This window comes from Ptychodera flava, chromosome 11 (genome assembly GCF_041260155.1).
Source record: "Ptychodera flava strain L36383 chromosome 11, AS_Pfla_20210202, whole genome shotgun sequence".
Classification (NCBI taxonomy): domain Eukaryota; kingdom Metazoa; phylum Hemichordata; class Enteropneusta; family Ptychoderidae; genus Ptychodera; species Ptychodera flava.
Window position 1 is genome coordinate 37,033,567 of NC_091938.1, and position 17,204 is coordinate 37,050,770.

General features: G+C 36.1%; 1 protein-coding gene across 1 annotated transcript; it reads left to right on the forward strand.

The window, feature by feature from the left end:
* The first annotated feature begins 19 nt into the window (after positions 1-19).
* On the forward strand, positions 20-15,431 carry LOC139144521 (uncharacterized). The gene is made up of 6 exons (XM_070715219.1): positions 20-164; positions 447-494; positions 1,459-1,524; positions 2,171-2,212; positions 2,590-2,658; positions 13,947-15,431. The coding sequence occupies exons 1-6, from the start codon at positions 20-22 to the stop codon at positions 14,255-14,257; spliced, it is 681 nt and encodes a 226-aa protein (XP_070571320.1). The 3' UTR covers positions 14,258-15,431.
* The last annotated feature ends 1,773 nt before the right edge of the window (positions 15,432-17,204 follow it).

Consider the following 17,204-nt stretch of genomic DNA (forward strand, 5'->3'; position numbering starts at 1 on the left):
CCAGCAGATCAAGAAAGATATGCAAGAATTCCGTGAAGAACTTCATTTAATGAAGGACAGGCGTACGGATACAAACGAACAAGTCATAGACACCGAACGAAATGAATCATCGAGAGCATCAGCTGCACCAGATGAAGTAAACACCACTCAACAACATCAGAAAGGTAAATTCGACTGTGCCCCCTTATTTTGTACTTTCCCGGATGTAGCATCTTTCAAGCATACGGTCTAGGGAAGTTGTAAAATTCATGAAATGGTAGACTGTTTTAAATATTTGCAATTAAATCCTAAAAATTTAAGGACTTGTACTGTGAAATAACTGAAATTGCAACATACTCATTAAATGAAAACTGCTGTTAGGGTTTCAGTTCATTGTGTCCAATGTTGCATCTGTAACGCGAGGAAATTTAAAGGAAATTTAATCCACCTACCATCTTCCTTTCAAGGGTCTGCGGGAATACAGCCAGACAGTGGAGTGGCCAGTGATAGCCTTGGTAAGTGCTGTGAACATATTAATATTTCATTGTTTCACTCTGTAACATTGAACAAAACCATGGTGCTAGAAGTTTTTGTTGGTTTCTTGTGATAGCTTATAAGTTCTTTCCGGTCCAATTTAATTAGGCTAAGCCATATCGATGATCCCGTCAACAACGTGAAACGTTCAATTCTGATTCATCTTGGATATCTTCCCACTTTGAGTCGAGGAATTTACATTTATCTTTGACACCGTAATTATAAGTGCTCTTATAGAGGGCAGCTGGATTGTAGGTACCGTGCCTGCTACGATTTTTTTTATTTCGGAAAATCACGGCAATGTTTCTAATTTTTCATGGATGAGCATATTTTGCTCACTTTTTGACTGAAATTTTTCCCATAATTGCTTTGCGGTATGATGTACTTAATTTCAGTATAAATAAAATTTGCATTACACAAGTTCTCCTGCCATTCTCATGAAATTACGAGGTAAAATCTGACTCAAATTCATAAACTTTCCTCGATATTGGAAGGTATTTGAGCCAAATCAACAAATCCGATTCGTGGTTTAGTGATTTCAACCTTTTGAATCTTTACAGGCTGTCAACCCCATACAGGGGGTATATATTTAATAATAACACATACCTTCGTTAGAGCCCAATGGATGAAATCCTTTAGATAATCAAATTGCTGGAAAATTCGTAATGCTAGAGAAGAGTGTCCTTGTCTCAATAACATCCAGCGCAATATACATTCTAAGAAAGGACTATGTCATGATCACATGGTTTTAATGGGTTTAAACATGTCAGATAAGTGATAATTGATAAACCGCCACAAAGCCGTTTCATCTTCTACAAATACAAATTATGTCCACACGAAATATTAGCGTCATGAGATGGCAAGTATCTTGATTTCGATTTCAATTTCAATTCGACAAACTAATCACAATAGATATATTTAACTAAAATATAATTATTCGTACAGAAGAAGAATTGGAATATGCTCGGTCTGCTTCAAGAGAATCCGAACTACCTACCGAAAATGGAGAGGGTAAGTGTTGGTTCGTCAGTAACAGGGATATAGGGTTTTCTCATGCCAAATATACAACGCATGATACAATAGTTTAAGGAGTGATTTAGATTGTTAGAGTAAATATGGTCTAAAGAAGACTATGTCAGGAGATTTCTCTAAGCTTGTGTCAAACTGCATCATTGAGTTGGAAGGTTTTTTTTTCTCTGTTGTTGCAGGCATTGTGATAAATAAGTAATTTATTTTGGATTGATTTACACGGACATACTTTCAATCGCATTGTTGAAGGAGCCTTACTTACAATGCCATTTATAGTTTTCTAAAAGATAGCCAGACGATAATTTTAAATGTTTTACATCCAACTGAGAACCACATACATACAGATTAGTTATGTTCAGACCGCCAAAGTGTCTGCAGCCATTTACAGTCTCTATTTTTAGATCTCTTCACTTACTTGGCACAAATGAGCAACAACAGTATATACTGTTGGATTACCCTTATAATACATCATGGTGTTGACAGATTTTTACTCATAACAAGAGAACGGACCTAGGTGTATAAAATGAAAGGCGCGTTTTTAATCATGATGAATAACATCAATTAAGCCTTCAGGGTAACTCGCATCCGAAAGGTACAGACATCATAACCGTGTGTTGTCTTTTTACAGGGAATTTGAAACTCCCAGAACAAGAAAGTGGAAACAGAGGAGGTGAGTGTCGCTGAAAGGCATATGACAAGTTCTGCATATATAAATCGCCGGAAGGCTTGAATGGGTAGTGAACAAATTAGCCGACGGGCCGTAAATCGTTTACAGGTTATAAGATTCTATGTGAAACGTTAAACGCGACTGGATTATACCCCGGCTGCAGTATAGTAGCTACATTGAAGGAGTGAATGCTCAGCCTTTCAAAGACTCGATCACAACTGAATTCATAGTTAAGGTCAGAATGACCATTTTCATTTTCACACGATGTAAATTAGGTGTTGAATAGTGAGGTCTTAATTGCCAGTATTTCATCATTGGAAGCACAGCAACAATCCAAATGGTACGAACACCTTGATAAGACATAATAATGTTTTTGACAGGCATTTTGACAACCCCAGAGCAAGAAAGTACTAGTCCATGCCGTGGAGAACAACTAGAAGCAGCCACAGGTGAGTGTCTATTTCCTACCGTGAAATTCAATCTATACATGCACTGAAGTATTACTTGTTTGAAGGGGTCGCTGGCAGCTCTAGAAAGGACAGTACAATCAGCAATAGGGTAGGTACTATCATTATCCAGGAAAATATCGATGGATCCTTGGAAAATAGACAATAATAATCAGTGACGATCAAGACGCAGTAAAACTTTGATGTTGCTCCACTTATGCTGTTCAAAGTATAAGTATAAAAGACCGGCCATTCCTAACAAACTTTGAACAGTGTTTTGTTCCATTGGACGTGGGATATCACTATAAAAGTCAGGGGCATCTTATTACGGGGTATACCAGATATTTGCATCGTTCGACTGGAAAACGCTTGTTAAAGCCACATTAGCTGTTACAGTAACTCTTGACATTATGGCACCCATCTCAGTGAAATCTGGTACAGATATTGATCTGATATATATCTAATTGTACTGACAAGCATTTGGCAGTGTCAAGTTAACAAATAGCTTATTTGCTATTTTATGAAGTTTTGTTATTAGTCATATAACTCCAAAATAACTGCACCGAATGTGATGAAATCTGCTGCAGATACTGATCCGACAGATATCTTATTGTGGTGTAAAGCATTTAGTTGTGTGGAGTTAAGTAAGGGTTCATTAGCATATTTAATGAACTTTGTAATTAGCGATATTACTCCAAAATTACAGCATTACATTTGATGAAACTTGCTACAGATATTGATCTGATAAATATTTAATTGTACTGAGAAGCATTGGGCGTGTCAAGTTAATAATTAGCTCATTTACATATTAAATGAAGATTTGTAATTAGTGATTTAACTCTGAGAGTACTGTGCGAAAGTTGATGAAACCTGCTACATATAATGATATAACAGATATCTGATTGTTCTTATTAGACGCCTCACACGGGTGTCGATTATATTGGTATGAATTGGGTCTATTGACAGGAATATTGAAAAACATAGGCCCTAATACAATAAATCATCGTCAGAGATAGTTACTCTGGCAGTAAGCCGTATACACGCCCGGTATACACGTCTAGTCTTATCAGAAGTCTGTCTCCCACTCCGCGTCGTGTGCTCAATTGAACTGCTGATAGAATATACAATGTCTGTCTGTGTTCTTGTGTTTTGGTTAGTGATTATCCTGAGGCCTGCAAATGTTGCGTAACATCTCCTTGCTCGTTGATTTGTCACTTTGATATAAGACAGGTCAAAGATACAATTGTTTTACACAACTTCATAACAGTCAAAAAGTATGCAGTAATTCATGTCACACTGTATTATTTCATGCGTCCAGTAGTGCCTGATAATATATATTATAATCCAAACATGGGACTATGTGCCCGAGGGTAGGTGACCATTTGCCCGACGTAAGGAGGGCAAATGATCTCCTGCCCCGAGGGTACATAGTCCCTTGTTTGGGCTACAATGCTTTTATTACATGCCCCTCTTACTCAGTTTGCACCAAAATATTTACGTTTATTGGAAAATTATAGTAAATGCTTTATTTCATTTTAGACGAAAAACGGTTAAAAATAGAACGATTTTCATCATCGAATGGTGCATTGATATATTTAAACTACTGTTATGCGGTTTATCAATATTTTTATGCGAAATTTTCCAAAAACCGATTTTCTGTGCAAAACATGAAATTTCAAGACTTTTACATCCAAAAGTTTTCAAGTTGAAAATAGTTCCGGTTCACTTTCAGTCCAGTGATGACTATGCGGCCCGCGACGTCATCAGCGAGTTACCATTGAATCCTATGGAGCGCGCGACGTTCGATATACGAGGCATGTAATAAGTGTCAATACTTGTCGAGTCATCAGCAGTCAATCCAATGCTTGATAACTAAGTTTATAATTTTGTCAACCTCAAAGTCATTCCTTCCATTCAGGGGTCACATAAATTCATCACATCACATCACATAAATTATTACCATTTTTACCTGAATTTTGCAAACTTGGAAATGGGGCATCGTTCCAGACAAGACACTTTCTTTTGAAGTCCAGTAATCAACTGTACAAACATTCTCCATACTTTGCTGGACGTTTTACTGCACAATTTTTGACAGAAGCATTACATACTGCATCCCCCCATAAAGTGTCAAGTTCATCATGCTGCCACTTTGTTGACAATAACTGAACCATCTTGATGAAAATTTAACACAAAAAAGCTAAAGTAAGTAAGTAAGTAAGTATCTTTATTTCAATGCAAGGCCTCAGCCCATTGCACATTCTTTTCAAAGAAAAATACAATAATAGGGAGGTCTGTGACAATTACAAAACAGAGAGAAAGAAAATACAAATAGGTATGTACTTTCAAAAGTATCCAAACTTGACCAAGGAGATGCTAGCTCCTTGGTAAACGTGGTAGCTCTTCACGTTTTTTCAATGCGTTTAGCAAATATAGAGAAAACTGAGAAATTACATGTTCATCTTGTGACGAGAGCAGATTTATAAAAGTTCTCTCACTTGGATGCATTCTAGAATATAGAGGAATGTAAGTTACCCTGATATCCTCATAAAATGGACAAATAAATATAAATGAAATTCATTTTCTATATGCTGAACATTTCTGACAGTTTTACAGTACATACAGACTCTTTCATGACGTGGAATTTTATAATGGCGCCCTAACTCAACATTTAATTTATGTGTTGAACAGCGAAAATCAGCTAAAACTTTCTTTTTTCTATAACTTAAGTAGTTTAAATATTTTTCGGGTTCAAGTAATGATTTAAAAGTACAGTACACCTCAAGTCTAGGGGAGTTACTTAAAGCATAGTGCCATTCTTGTCTATAGCAATCCTGAATTCTTTGTGTAAAATGAAACAGAAAAACTCCTGGGTCACTATTTGTTGCTCAAGCCATACTAAGCCAAAACCATAGCTAAAAAGTAAATTTTTAACAGAAGTTGCCCAGGTAGTTCTACCTGCATCGTCTAATTTTTTCAACATTAAATAACATGCTTTTGGATACCTATGCTCTTCCATTACAAGAAGTTTTACCCAATAAGAGATGCATCTTTTAAAATAAAAACAACATAAAGGTAGCCTGCCACATTCACCAAGTAGAGCTTCTGAATTTACACTGCTATTCACTCCCATTAAAAATCTACAAAATTTTAACTGAATTCGTTCAATAATTTCTGAATATTCAAATCCCCATATTTCGCTCCCATAACATATGGTAGGAACAACAACAGCGTCAAATAATTTGAAAGCTTTTTCCACTGACATCCCTCCTAGTTTTCTAATTGCTGTTTTTAATGAAAAAGCGCTTTAGAGCCCTTCGCAGCCAGGTTAATTTTGCTGGCGACCATGACAATCTAGATGAAAAAATTAAACCAAGGTAGTTGTAATAACTTACAGTTTCAACTCTTTCGCCACTGAAAAACCATTTTTCATACCTCCTAAGGTAACCTCCATTTCTAAATACAATAACTTTTGATTTTTTGAGATTTACATCCATTTCCCAATCTTTACAAAATTTTTCCAGGTGATTCAGTTTTCGTTGCAGTGCTATCGGTAAGTCAGCTACATCAGCTACGTCATCAGCGTACATTAACAAGCTGATTGATGGAAAATTCTCATTTACATAAATACCAGCTGATTGTGTGTCATACATGTATTGTGACAGCTCATTAATAATAACGAAAATAAAAAGGGCTTAACATGCAACCTTGCCTGGTGCCAACTGTACAATTAAAATACTCAGTTAACCCATCTTTACATCGTACACATGATTCGAGTTGTGAATACATTGATCTTAACATTTCCAATATCTTACCGTGCAAACCATATGAAATTAATCTGTGCCATAAATACTCATGATTTACTCTATCGAAAGCTTTAGAAAAATCAATAAAGACTATATATAAACGACCACCTTTTGCAGATAAATATTTTTGAACAAGGGATTGTAAAGAAAAAATGTTATCTACAGTAGAGTAACCTTTACGGAAACCCGCTTGAGCTTCTACAATAATTTGATTCTCATTTGCCCATTTGACAAGCCTTTGATTCAGGATCTTTGTAAAAATTTACTGCAAACTGAAAGCAACGAAATACCTCTGTAGTTGTTTACATCAAGAAGTGAACCTTTTTTATGTAACGGAAAAATAATACCTTTACACCATTCCTGTGGATATTGTCCAACGTCGAAAATAACATTAAAAAGTTTACACAATAATGGCGACACAATGTCAATGGAATATTTAAAATTTCAGAAACAAAACCGTCAGGGCCGGGGGCTTTCTTGTTTACTTGAGCTCTTGATGACGTCATGGACTTCCTCAACAGATATTGTATCATTGACCAATACAGGTTGATTTTCTGTACATAGTAAACAGTGGTTGTCATGATCACTTAACTCTGATCTCACTCTATTTCTGAAATCACTATCATTAGATGTAATATTTCGCACATTTAACAGATTCTTAAAGTAATCAAACCATTCTGAAGGACAAATTTCAGCTTGTAAACTTCCCCCAGCACTACCGCGTAACTTTTTAATGACAGCCCAAAATTGTTGGGGGTCATTACAAAGATTTATCATCTTTTGTTTCTGATCTTCTTGATAACTTGACAACTTTTCTTTACAGAGATATTTAAATTTACTTCTGGCTCTTTTGTAATTCTCAAAATCCTCGGGTTTGTTTGAAAGGCGAAAATTACGTAATAATCTGAATTTCTCTTGTCTCTTTCACTGCATTCCTCATCCCACCAGGGTTTTGACATTCCACACTTGGAACCTCCAGCTTTAATTTTCATGAATTCACTGGCCCTGGAAATAATGGTGTTGAAAACACGCAAGGCTTCATCAACATTAAACTGATGAATTTGATCATTAAACTCTCTTAGTAAAGTGGCTGTACCGTCGTCTTGTAACTTTCCCAAGAAGAAATCAATCTGATCGCCATTCCATACATATTTGTAGTAAGGTGTAACAACTGACTCTTTAACTGGTGTGTTACTGGATACATTAACACCTTCAGGAAAGTGAAATTCACATTGTATGGGAAAATGATCAGAAAAATCAAAAGACCCAACATTAAAATTTTGAATATATTCAAACATACTACTGTTGACAATCATGTAGTCCACAACACTACAACCTTGGTTTGTAACACATGTAAATTCGCCCTCATTATCGCCTTCAAAGCGACCATTCAAAATATGTAAATTATACGTACAGCAACATTCCAATAAACTTCTACCAAAGTTGTTGACCACTTCGTCTTTTGAGTTTCGTGCCCTGTCAAAATCATCAATATCTAAATTCAGTGATAGAAAAGGGTCTTTGTCATCATGTTGTTGAACAATGAAATCTTCCTGGTTTGCTGTGCGTGCGTTAAAATCTCCTGCTAAAATTAAATCAAAATTGACAAAACTAGCAAAAAGATCTTCTAAATAACTTTCTAACCGTAAAATTCCATTTTGTTCTCCTACATTGTATATTGAAGAACCTTCAGGGGAAACATACACCATACCAATAATAATATCACGCACAGAATTTAGCGTGTCTTTTCCAAAAAGAAGAAATACTGCATCATCTACATGACGAATTCTCTTAACAAAACGTGACAGATTTGATCTGACAAAAATGGTGACCCCTCCAGAAAATTTTCCAGTTTGCGAGAGTCGTTTTCGAGAAGTTGAAAAGGCTGAGTAACCAGGTAAAAATGATCAAAATCAGTGTCCGATGAAGCAAATGTTTCGCATATACCAACAATATCGAATTTTGACAGAAAGTCTTTAACTTCTTGATTGTGTTGATATTTTTTAAGACCATTTGAATTCCAGGAAACAACAGAAAGTTTTGAGTTCGTTAACGCTGCTGGATGACCGTTTTTTCGCGATAAAGACGCACTGGGCCGGCCGAGTCCCTATATCTTAGTAAGTTCTTGCCTTGTTTCGTCGAATTTAAACTTCTCGCCTTCAATGAGAATAGTGTCATATATCAAGGTGGCTCTTTTATGTTCGTCTCTCGCTCTCTGCAAAAACGGTATCAGATTTCTTCTTCTAGCTCGAACCGATGGAGGAAAATCTTCCATGACCTTGTGATTTGAGCCTTTCAGTAAGGATCGACCGGCTTGAAGTACACGACATCGTGCTTTATATGACAGGAATTTAACAATGATTCTGCGGGGATTGCCATGGGTATTTCTATCCGGCAGCCTGTGAGCTCTTTCAATGTGCAACGTATTCTCATTATCCGCATCTTCAAACTGCAATTTTTCTTTCAAAAATTGACGGACTTTGATTTCGCAGTCATCCCATGTTTCCGTCCCATTTGCATCTTCAGGTATTCCTTGTATGATAACATTATTTCTACCACTGTGACCACGCAGATTATCACAACTGACTTCAAGATTGTCTACCTTCTGCCTTAGTTGTTTATTTTCATCCAAAAGTTTTCGGTAATCATCTTGTAAACTCTGGACGGTGCCATTGATTTTACCAATGTCTTTTTTAACGTCTGCCAATTCTGTCTTTAATTCTTTCCTAATCTCTTTCATCTCTTTTTGTATATCCGTAAGTATTGCCATCATTTGATTTCCCTCAACTTCTGACGTGGCACCAACAGGATTTTGTGAAGGACTGCGTGAAGGAGGTACAATATTCCCTGAGCTCGATAAAGTGGCTTGTTGTGTTCTAGTTGTTGGACCAGGGTTTAACTCAATGTCGCCACCCAATACCAGTAGACATGGGACGTGAGGCTGAATAATTGGATTGTTCATGCCATTCCACTCACCTTGGCATCGATTGTAACTGTGACGGTTTCTGCACAAATTACTTGCAGCAGTATCGGTGTGGGTAGATTCTGTACAGAATTTCGATGCCCTGTCAAACATACCTCTTGACTCCATCCAACTATGCAATGTGTCATGGGCAGCCAGCAGTCCATACGTGGCAATGCAAACGTAGCACAAAACTATGTAGCAGCACCCGCACCTGTACATGTATTCATTGACCGTTGACCATTGTGTGTACGGCGTGTATGGATCCCAAGTTGACACAGATCTCCAGGATTTCGGTTGCCAAAACACGCCAATTGCGGCTCGCCAGGTCTCCATTCCCACACCCATAGTTTCAATGTTCTTTATCAAAACAGCCAACAAAGATTCACCGGAAAAATACCGTATTTTAACCACATAATAGAACTTTTTGCGGAGCACGACTTCTCCAAGTGACAGTACCCGACAGTGTCACGTGACAAAAAAGCTAAAGAGTGACAAGGAAAGACATGCAGTCGTGAAAATGCAGCGTAGCTTATATCGTTGATCCCATCGCAAGTCATTACTAATATTTTAGCTTCCTGCATAGACTTTAGGACCCAAAAGACAAATAACTACAGGAACACAAATTCATATCGTGTGTTATCAAAATTAACAAAGAAGACAAGTTCGACGAAATTGAGTCACGTGTTACACAAAGGCGAGTGTCGCCAACTGAAAGTAGGGGCAAATCTAAATTTTAAAGAATGGCAGTCTCTTCTCGTATTCATCGTAGCGTGGTGATAATCACCACTGATTTCATTTTACGTGAAGTAGTCGATTAGCCAACCATACCATGGCTATGTGTCGAATTTGACCGATAAAGATATCATCAAATGAACATGCGGATATCAATTTACACATATTTAATACAGAAAGTTTCCGTACACAAACAATCATGTAAATGATTGCAATCACTTATTCATAATCAACCACTCTCGAAAACGACAAATCTTATTTGAATCACCTACCGATATTTTTCTTACATAAAGCTCACGTGTGTAAACACGTGGGCTATTGTCATAGCGATGTCTGTCTGTCTGTCCGTGTGTGTGTGTGTGTGTGTGTGTGTGTGTGTGTGTGTGTCTGTCTGTCTGTTTACACGATAACTCAAAAACGCCTGAACGGATTCAAGTCAGGTTTTGTACACGGGTACCATATGCTACTTGCAAGAACTGATTAGATTTTGGTCAGTGTGGCTTGCATATTATAGTGAAGTTATGCAATTTGTTTTTTTTCCATACAATGGTTTCCCTATGGAGACGGTAATGACAGTGTAGACATATATCAAGAATACTGCACGAAATTTCATGAAACTTTCCACAGATGACAATCTAAAAACATTATGATGATACTGTGAGTGTCATGTCAATTATCTTCTCATTTGCATATTTAATGAACTTTTGTTATTAGTAAGATAACTCTGAAATTCCTGCACCAAACTTGATGATACTTGCAACAAATATTGATCTGATATATATCTAATTATACATAGAAGCATTAGCTCATTTGCATATTTTATGAAGGTTTGTAATTAGTCATATAACTCCGATGTAACTTCACCAAATGTGATGAAATCTGCTGCAGATATTGATCCGACTGATATATAACTGTAGTGTAAAGCATTTAGTAGTGTGAAACTAATTAAGGGTTCATTTGCATATTTAATGAACTTTGTAATTAGGTATATAACTCTGAAATTACGGCACCCAAGTCAGTGAAATTGTGGGTACAAATATTGTTTTGATAAATATATAATTGAATTGAGAAGCATTTGGCAGTGTCAAGTTAACAAATAAGTCATTTGCATATTTTATGAAGTTTTGTAATTAGTGATATAACTCCAAAATAACTGCACCAAATGTGATGAAATCTGCTGCAGATACTGATCCGACAGATATCTAATTGTGGTGTAAAGCATTTTGTTGTGTGGAGTTAATTAAGGGTTCATTTGCATATTTAATGAACTTTGTAATTAGTGATATTACTCCAAAATTACAGCATTAAATTTGATGAAACTTGCTACACACGTTGATCTGATAAATATCCAATGCACTGAGAAACATTGAGCAGTGTCAAGTTAATAATTAGCTCATTTGCATATTTCATGAAGTCTTATAATTAGTCATATAACTCCAAAATAACTGCATCAAATGTGATGAAAACTGCTGCACATACTGATACGACAGATATCTAACTGTATTGTAAAGCATTTAGTATTGTAAAGTTAATTAAGGGTTCATTTGCATATTTAATAAACTTAAATAGGTATATAACTCTGAAATTTCGGCATCAAAATTTTGTGAAACGTGCTACAGAAATTGATTTGATAAATATTTAATTGTGCTATGAATCATTGAACAGTATCAAGTTAATTTAGGGTTTATTTGCATATTTAATGAACTTTGTAATTAGTGACATTACTCTAAAGTTACAGCATTAAATTAAATAAAACGTGCTACAAATGTTGATCTGATGGATATCTAATTGTCCCATGAAGCATTGAGCAGTGTCAAGTTAATTAACAGCTCATTTGCATATTAAATAAAGTTTTGTAATTGGTGATTAAACTCTGAGAGTACTGTGCGAAGTTGGAAAAAAACCTGCTACATATAGTGATAACATATATCTCATTGTTCTGTGAAGCGCACTACTATTAATGAACCTGTTGTAAAACACGTGAGCATATTCAGTTCATATCTGGTTCTTTCATAAAACTCAAATTTACGGTGATTATTTTAAAGACACATTTTGAGTCTTCGTGGATGCCGCGTCTATTTGGTGTGTATCTATTTTATCAATAAATTACCAATAACTTTACAGAAACTATACACTGGTGTTAATCAATTTCGTAATCTTCATTTTTAGCTCACGTGTGTAAACACATGGGCTAATGTCATAGCGATGTCTGTCTGTCTGTCCGTGTGTGTGTGTGTGTGTGTTCTGTCTGTCTGTTTACACGATAACTCAAAAACGCCTGAACGGATTCAAGTCAGATTTTGTAGACAGATATTATATGCTACTTGCAAGAACTGATTAGATTTTGGTCAGTGTGGCTTGCATATTATAGTGAAGTTATGCAATATTGTTTTTTTCCATACAATGGTTTCCCTATGGAGACGGTAATGACAGTGTAGACATATATCAAGAAATACTACACCAAATTTCATGAAACTTTTCACAGATGTGAGTGTCATGTCAATTATCTTCTCATTTGCATATTTAATGAACTTTTGTTATTAGTGAGATAACTCTGAAATTCCTGCACCAAACTTGATGATACTTGCAACAAATATTGATCTGATATATATCTAATTATACTTTGAAGCATTTGGCAGTGTCAAGTTAACAAATAGCTCATTTGCATATTTTATGAAGTTTTGTAATTAGTCATATAACTCCGATATAACTTCACCAAATGTGATGAAATCTGCTGCAGATACTGATCTTACTGATATCTAACTGTAGTATTAAGCATTTAGTAATGTGAAATTAAATTAAGGGTTCATTTGCATATTTAATGGTCTTTGTAATGAGTGATATTACTCCAAAATTACAGCATTAAATTTGATGAAACTTGCTACAGATGTTGATCTGATAAATATCCAATTGTACTGAGAAGCATTGAGCAGTGTCAAGTTAATAATTAGCTCATTTGCATATTTCATGAAGTTTTATAATTAGTCATATAACTCCGAAATAACTGCATCAAACGTCATGAAAACTGCTGCATATACTAATCCGACAGATATCTAACTGTGTTGTAAAGCAGTTAGTAGTGTAAAGTTAATTAAAGGTTCATTTGCATATTTAATAAACTTTGTAATTAGGTATATAACTCTGAAATTACGGCACCAAATTTTGTGAAACGTGCTACAGAAATTGATTTGATAAATATTTAATTGTGCTATGAATCATTGTACAGTGTCAAGTTAATTTAGGGTTTATTTGCATATTTAATGAACTTTGTAATTAGTTACATTACTCTAAAATTACAGCACTAAATTAAATAAAACGTGCTACAAATGTTGATCTGATGGATATGTAATTGTCCCATGAAGCATTGAGCAGTGTCAAGTTAATTAACAGCTCATTTGCATATTAAATAAAGTTTTGTAATTAGTGATTAAACTCTGAGAGTACTGTGCGAAGTTAAAAAAAACCCTGCTACATATAGTGATAACATATATCTTATTGTTCTGTGAAGGGTACTACTATTAATGAACCTGTTGTAAAACACGTGAGCATATTCAGTTCATATCTTTTCTAATAGGGTATAACCATTTATTGTTTGACCATGTTCCAAATTAACTTCAAAATTAAACGTTGGTGCGTTATTGCCAGTGCAATGTCCCGTATGATCATCAAATGGATCAAACTTTCTGTGGGTTAAACTTAAACAATTTGAAAATATGAGGGGAATGACTTGATGCTGTATCAGTATTACCATTGTACATTCTTTCACACTATTTCTTTTTATGCTTATACAGGACTTACAATCACAGACATGGTGGAAGAATCAACATTAATGATTGAGCTGAATGGCAGAATCAGCCATAACGACACAAGAGTACGACTTCTCGGCGAAAAATTTGGTATCAAATATAGTGAAAGGCAACGAATCTTAAAAGTGAACCAAAATAAGTGTGATGCCTTTCATGATATGTGCGACATATTAAAATCAGAGAACCCGTCATTTTCTGTCATACGTATGAGAGACATTTTTAACGAACTTCATTTAAAGGATGCAGACAATGTATTAAAAGAATGGGTAGAGAAAAAAAATGAACAACAACCTTAGCTACTTTGCTTGGGCAAATTTACATCATGTGAATACTGTGACATCAATATGGGGCCTTTCTGAATTACAAAAACAAGAGTAGATGTCCAAGATATGCCACTTTCTCCTCGGTACTCAGTTTTAATTTCTCCTAAAGTTGCCCCAAAAGTAATACCGACTGTACCATATGCTTTCGTAAGCTCCACATATGAGTGTAACATTGTTACACATCATATGAGTGACTAGGATATATGAAGATTTCGGCGTACTTTCCAAACTATCAGATAACGTCTTCCTTGAGTAATCTACTCACTAATAATCCTTGCATAGTTTTGTTTGAATGCTACCGTTTTATGTTTCCACATAAATCGATTGTTAGAATATAACTGACAGTGCGATGAGAAAAAAGTGCCAAAAAGTAAAAACTATGGCTTGGTTTTTGATAGAACATTTCAAACAAAGAAAACGTGTGAGTTTTTTTACCCGAACCCCTGTAAACTTACGCGCACGCGGGTTCAAAAGAGGGAATTTCCTTGTAAGGTTTCGCCTTTACTACTTCTCTTGGTAGTTATGCGCTTGATTTGAGCGAATCAAGCTATACTTAGTACTATGCATAAATGTTTGTATTGCCAGAATACCATATAAAAGAAGTCAGCACGAATCGGTTTTGACCAGGTAATATAGCTAGTTTTGTAATGTTGTAATTAGTTTTTCACTTTTTTGTCATTTGTAAATGCACCTGTAGACGTTTTGGATCTTTGTGAACAATAACAGTCTTTAAGCCCTGATTTAAGTTCATTATACAGTTATAGCGAGAAGTAAATTGTACCATTTATACATTCAAGGAGATGCATTTTTTTTATGCCATGGTCGACAATATTTTGTAAACAATGATTGACCTATTGTCACCTTTGGCAATTGTTTATTCATAACTGTCAAGTATCCTCGTCTTGATATGTTGCTGTCGGGCCTTTTGTGTACAAATATGTTTCGTTTTCAGGAGCGTAAGAGTCAGAACTATCACTGTCACTGCCGCTATGCAGTGACAGTGACACTGCCTGTAGGCAGTAGTAGGGAAGTAGGTGCATTAACTTTGATAATTTTGACAATATTCTTGTGAAGTTTATCAATTGAGTTCTTGTTCTACTATATGTTGAACTGTCCAGTATTCAGCTTGCCGACACAGCCTTTGTAATGTGCACTGTGCATTTGTATCATTGACAAATGACTTTCAGTCCGGACTCTAATTCAATAATGCACCCCCTCCAGGCTCATAATGGACGAAAGCAAACTTTGCACGACATAATGTACGAGGCGAAGCCGAGTACATTATGGAGTGCAAAGTTTGCTTTCATTATGGGCCGGGAGGGGGTGCATTATTGCTATTATTTATAGTTTTGGCAATGCCAGTGAATTTGCTGTTGTAGAAAACGAATAAAAAGAAATTTTAACTGAGTTTGAAGCCAGCGCAGTGAGCGTCGTCCAGCATGATCGGCCCTGACTACATGTATGTATACTACATGCACTCCACACTGCACAGTGCACTGCACTGAACACGCGTTCAGCACAAAAATTGACCAGCACTTTCACGGTTCATTTTGAATTGAAAAACGATGTATTTTCGAGGGAAATGAAAAGTAACTGCATCCCTACCGTCTATATCAAACTTGAAACATCACCTTTAAATATCATGCCATTCAAAAAATCGACACGGTGAAATGCCAGAGATGAAGAAAACGGAATGTTCATGCATCGACATCAGCATGATCAGCGAGCTGCATGCCATGGTATCAGCTGATCAATACGATCATTATTATGTCGCTAGTAGTACCGTACAGCATTCATTGCAAACGATATCAACAGAGTTCAACATTGTTATTCAAATGTTTATATTTCAATAATAACTGTGTCTATAAATTTAATTTTCGATGGCTCCTTGAGAAGAGCTATTTTATTTCGGCGAACGACAGAACTTGACGTAAACGGGTGCTTGAAAGGTACAGTTGACACTAGAGGGTTTCGGTACCGTCGCGATATCGAGAACAAGGCAAGGTAAAGCCACAGACAAGGAGAAAAAAACGATGAATGAAAGTTGTCTCCGATTACAGTCAGTGCATCAGAATTAGGTGGCCGAAATGTTAGATCAACGGAGAGTCCACGGTCGTCATGTTGGTTGCAGCTGACCTTGGACCGAGACTTTGAATGGCTCCGTAGTAATTTCCGTAGACACTTCCGGTCAAGGTTGATGACAGCAAGCTGCCGTTGTTGGCCCGTTTACGGCTGGTTCGAGTAGCCTTTCACGCTTGCATCGTTTACATGGCCACTGACATACATAATATGCAAACCCAGTATCGTCTAGGAGTTTGCAAACGTACTGAGTTCTGTTTCACCTATACCAAGCGAACCATGTTGTAAACAAACGTTGTACTACAACCAGCGTATCGGACGGGGACTGCATGCTGAGCGCCAGCCAGACAGACGGCAAGTGCGTGCGTGAGGAAATCGTACAGTAAGACATTATTATCAATATTGTGAACCATTGTCAAGATTTATAGTTTTGTGTATTACATGGTTTATCCGATATTTCCCTCCTTTTAATGCGCAGTCCTATTTTCGCTTTCCAAAAAAAAAAACTTGCTCGCTGTGGGGCCGCAGTGCTGAATAATGGAATACATTATCAGTAATAATGTATGGATATGACGTCACAAAATTCACTGGTATTGACAAAGCTATAATATAATATTCAATAATGGTATAAATATACAGGCTTTGTTGACAAACTGAACATTTTATGTTTCAGCATACTGTAGGGAGATAGTAAGAAAGTGTATTTGATACATTGCGTAGTAATACCAAAAAAAATATGAACAGCAGCAGCCTTTGTCCTGTCGCAATGTCTGCTTCTTGTTTTCCTTAAGAAAATCAAATGTCATTCATACTTTTTCAGATTTTATCGAAATAAAAGAAA

Excerpts from the sequence above, each read along its gene's own strand:
- LOC139144521 (XM_070715219.1), top strand. The coding sequence starts at position 20 with ATGCAAGAATTCCGTGAAGAACTTCATTTAATGAAGGACAGGCGTACG. Across the intron at positions 1,525-2,170 it reads ACCTACCGAAAATGGAGAGG|GGAATTTGAAACTCCCAGAA; the intron begins GTAAGTGTTGGT and ends GTCTTTTTACAG. Across the intron at positions 2,213-2,589 it reads AGAAAGTGGAAACAGAGGAG|GCATTTTGACAACCCCAGAG; the intron begins GTGAGTGTCGCT and ends TGTTTTTGACAG.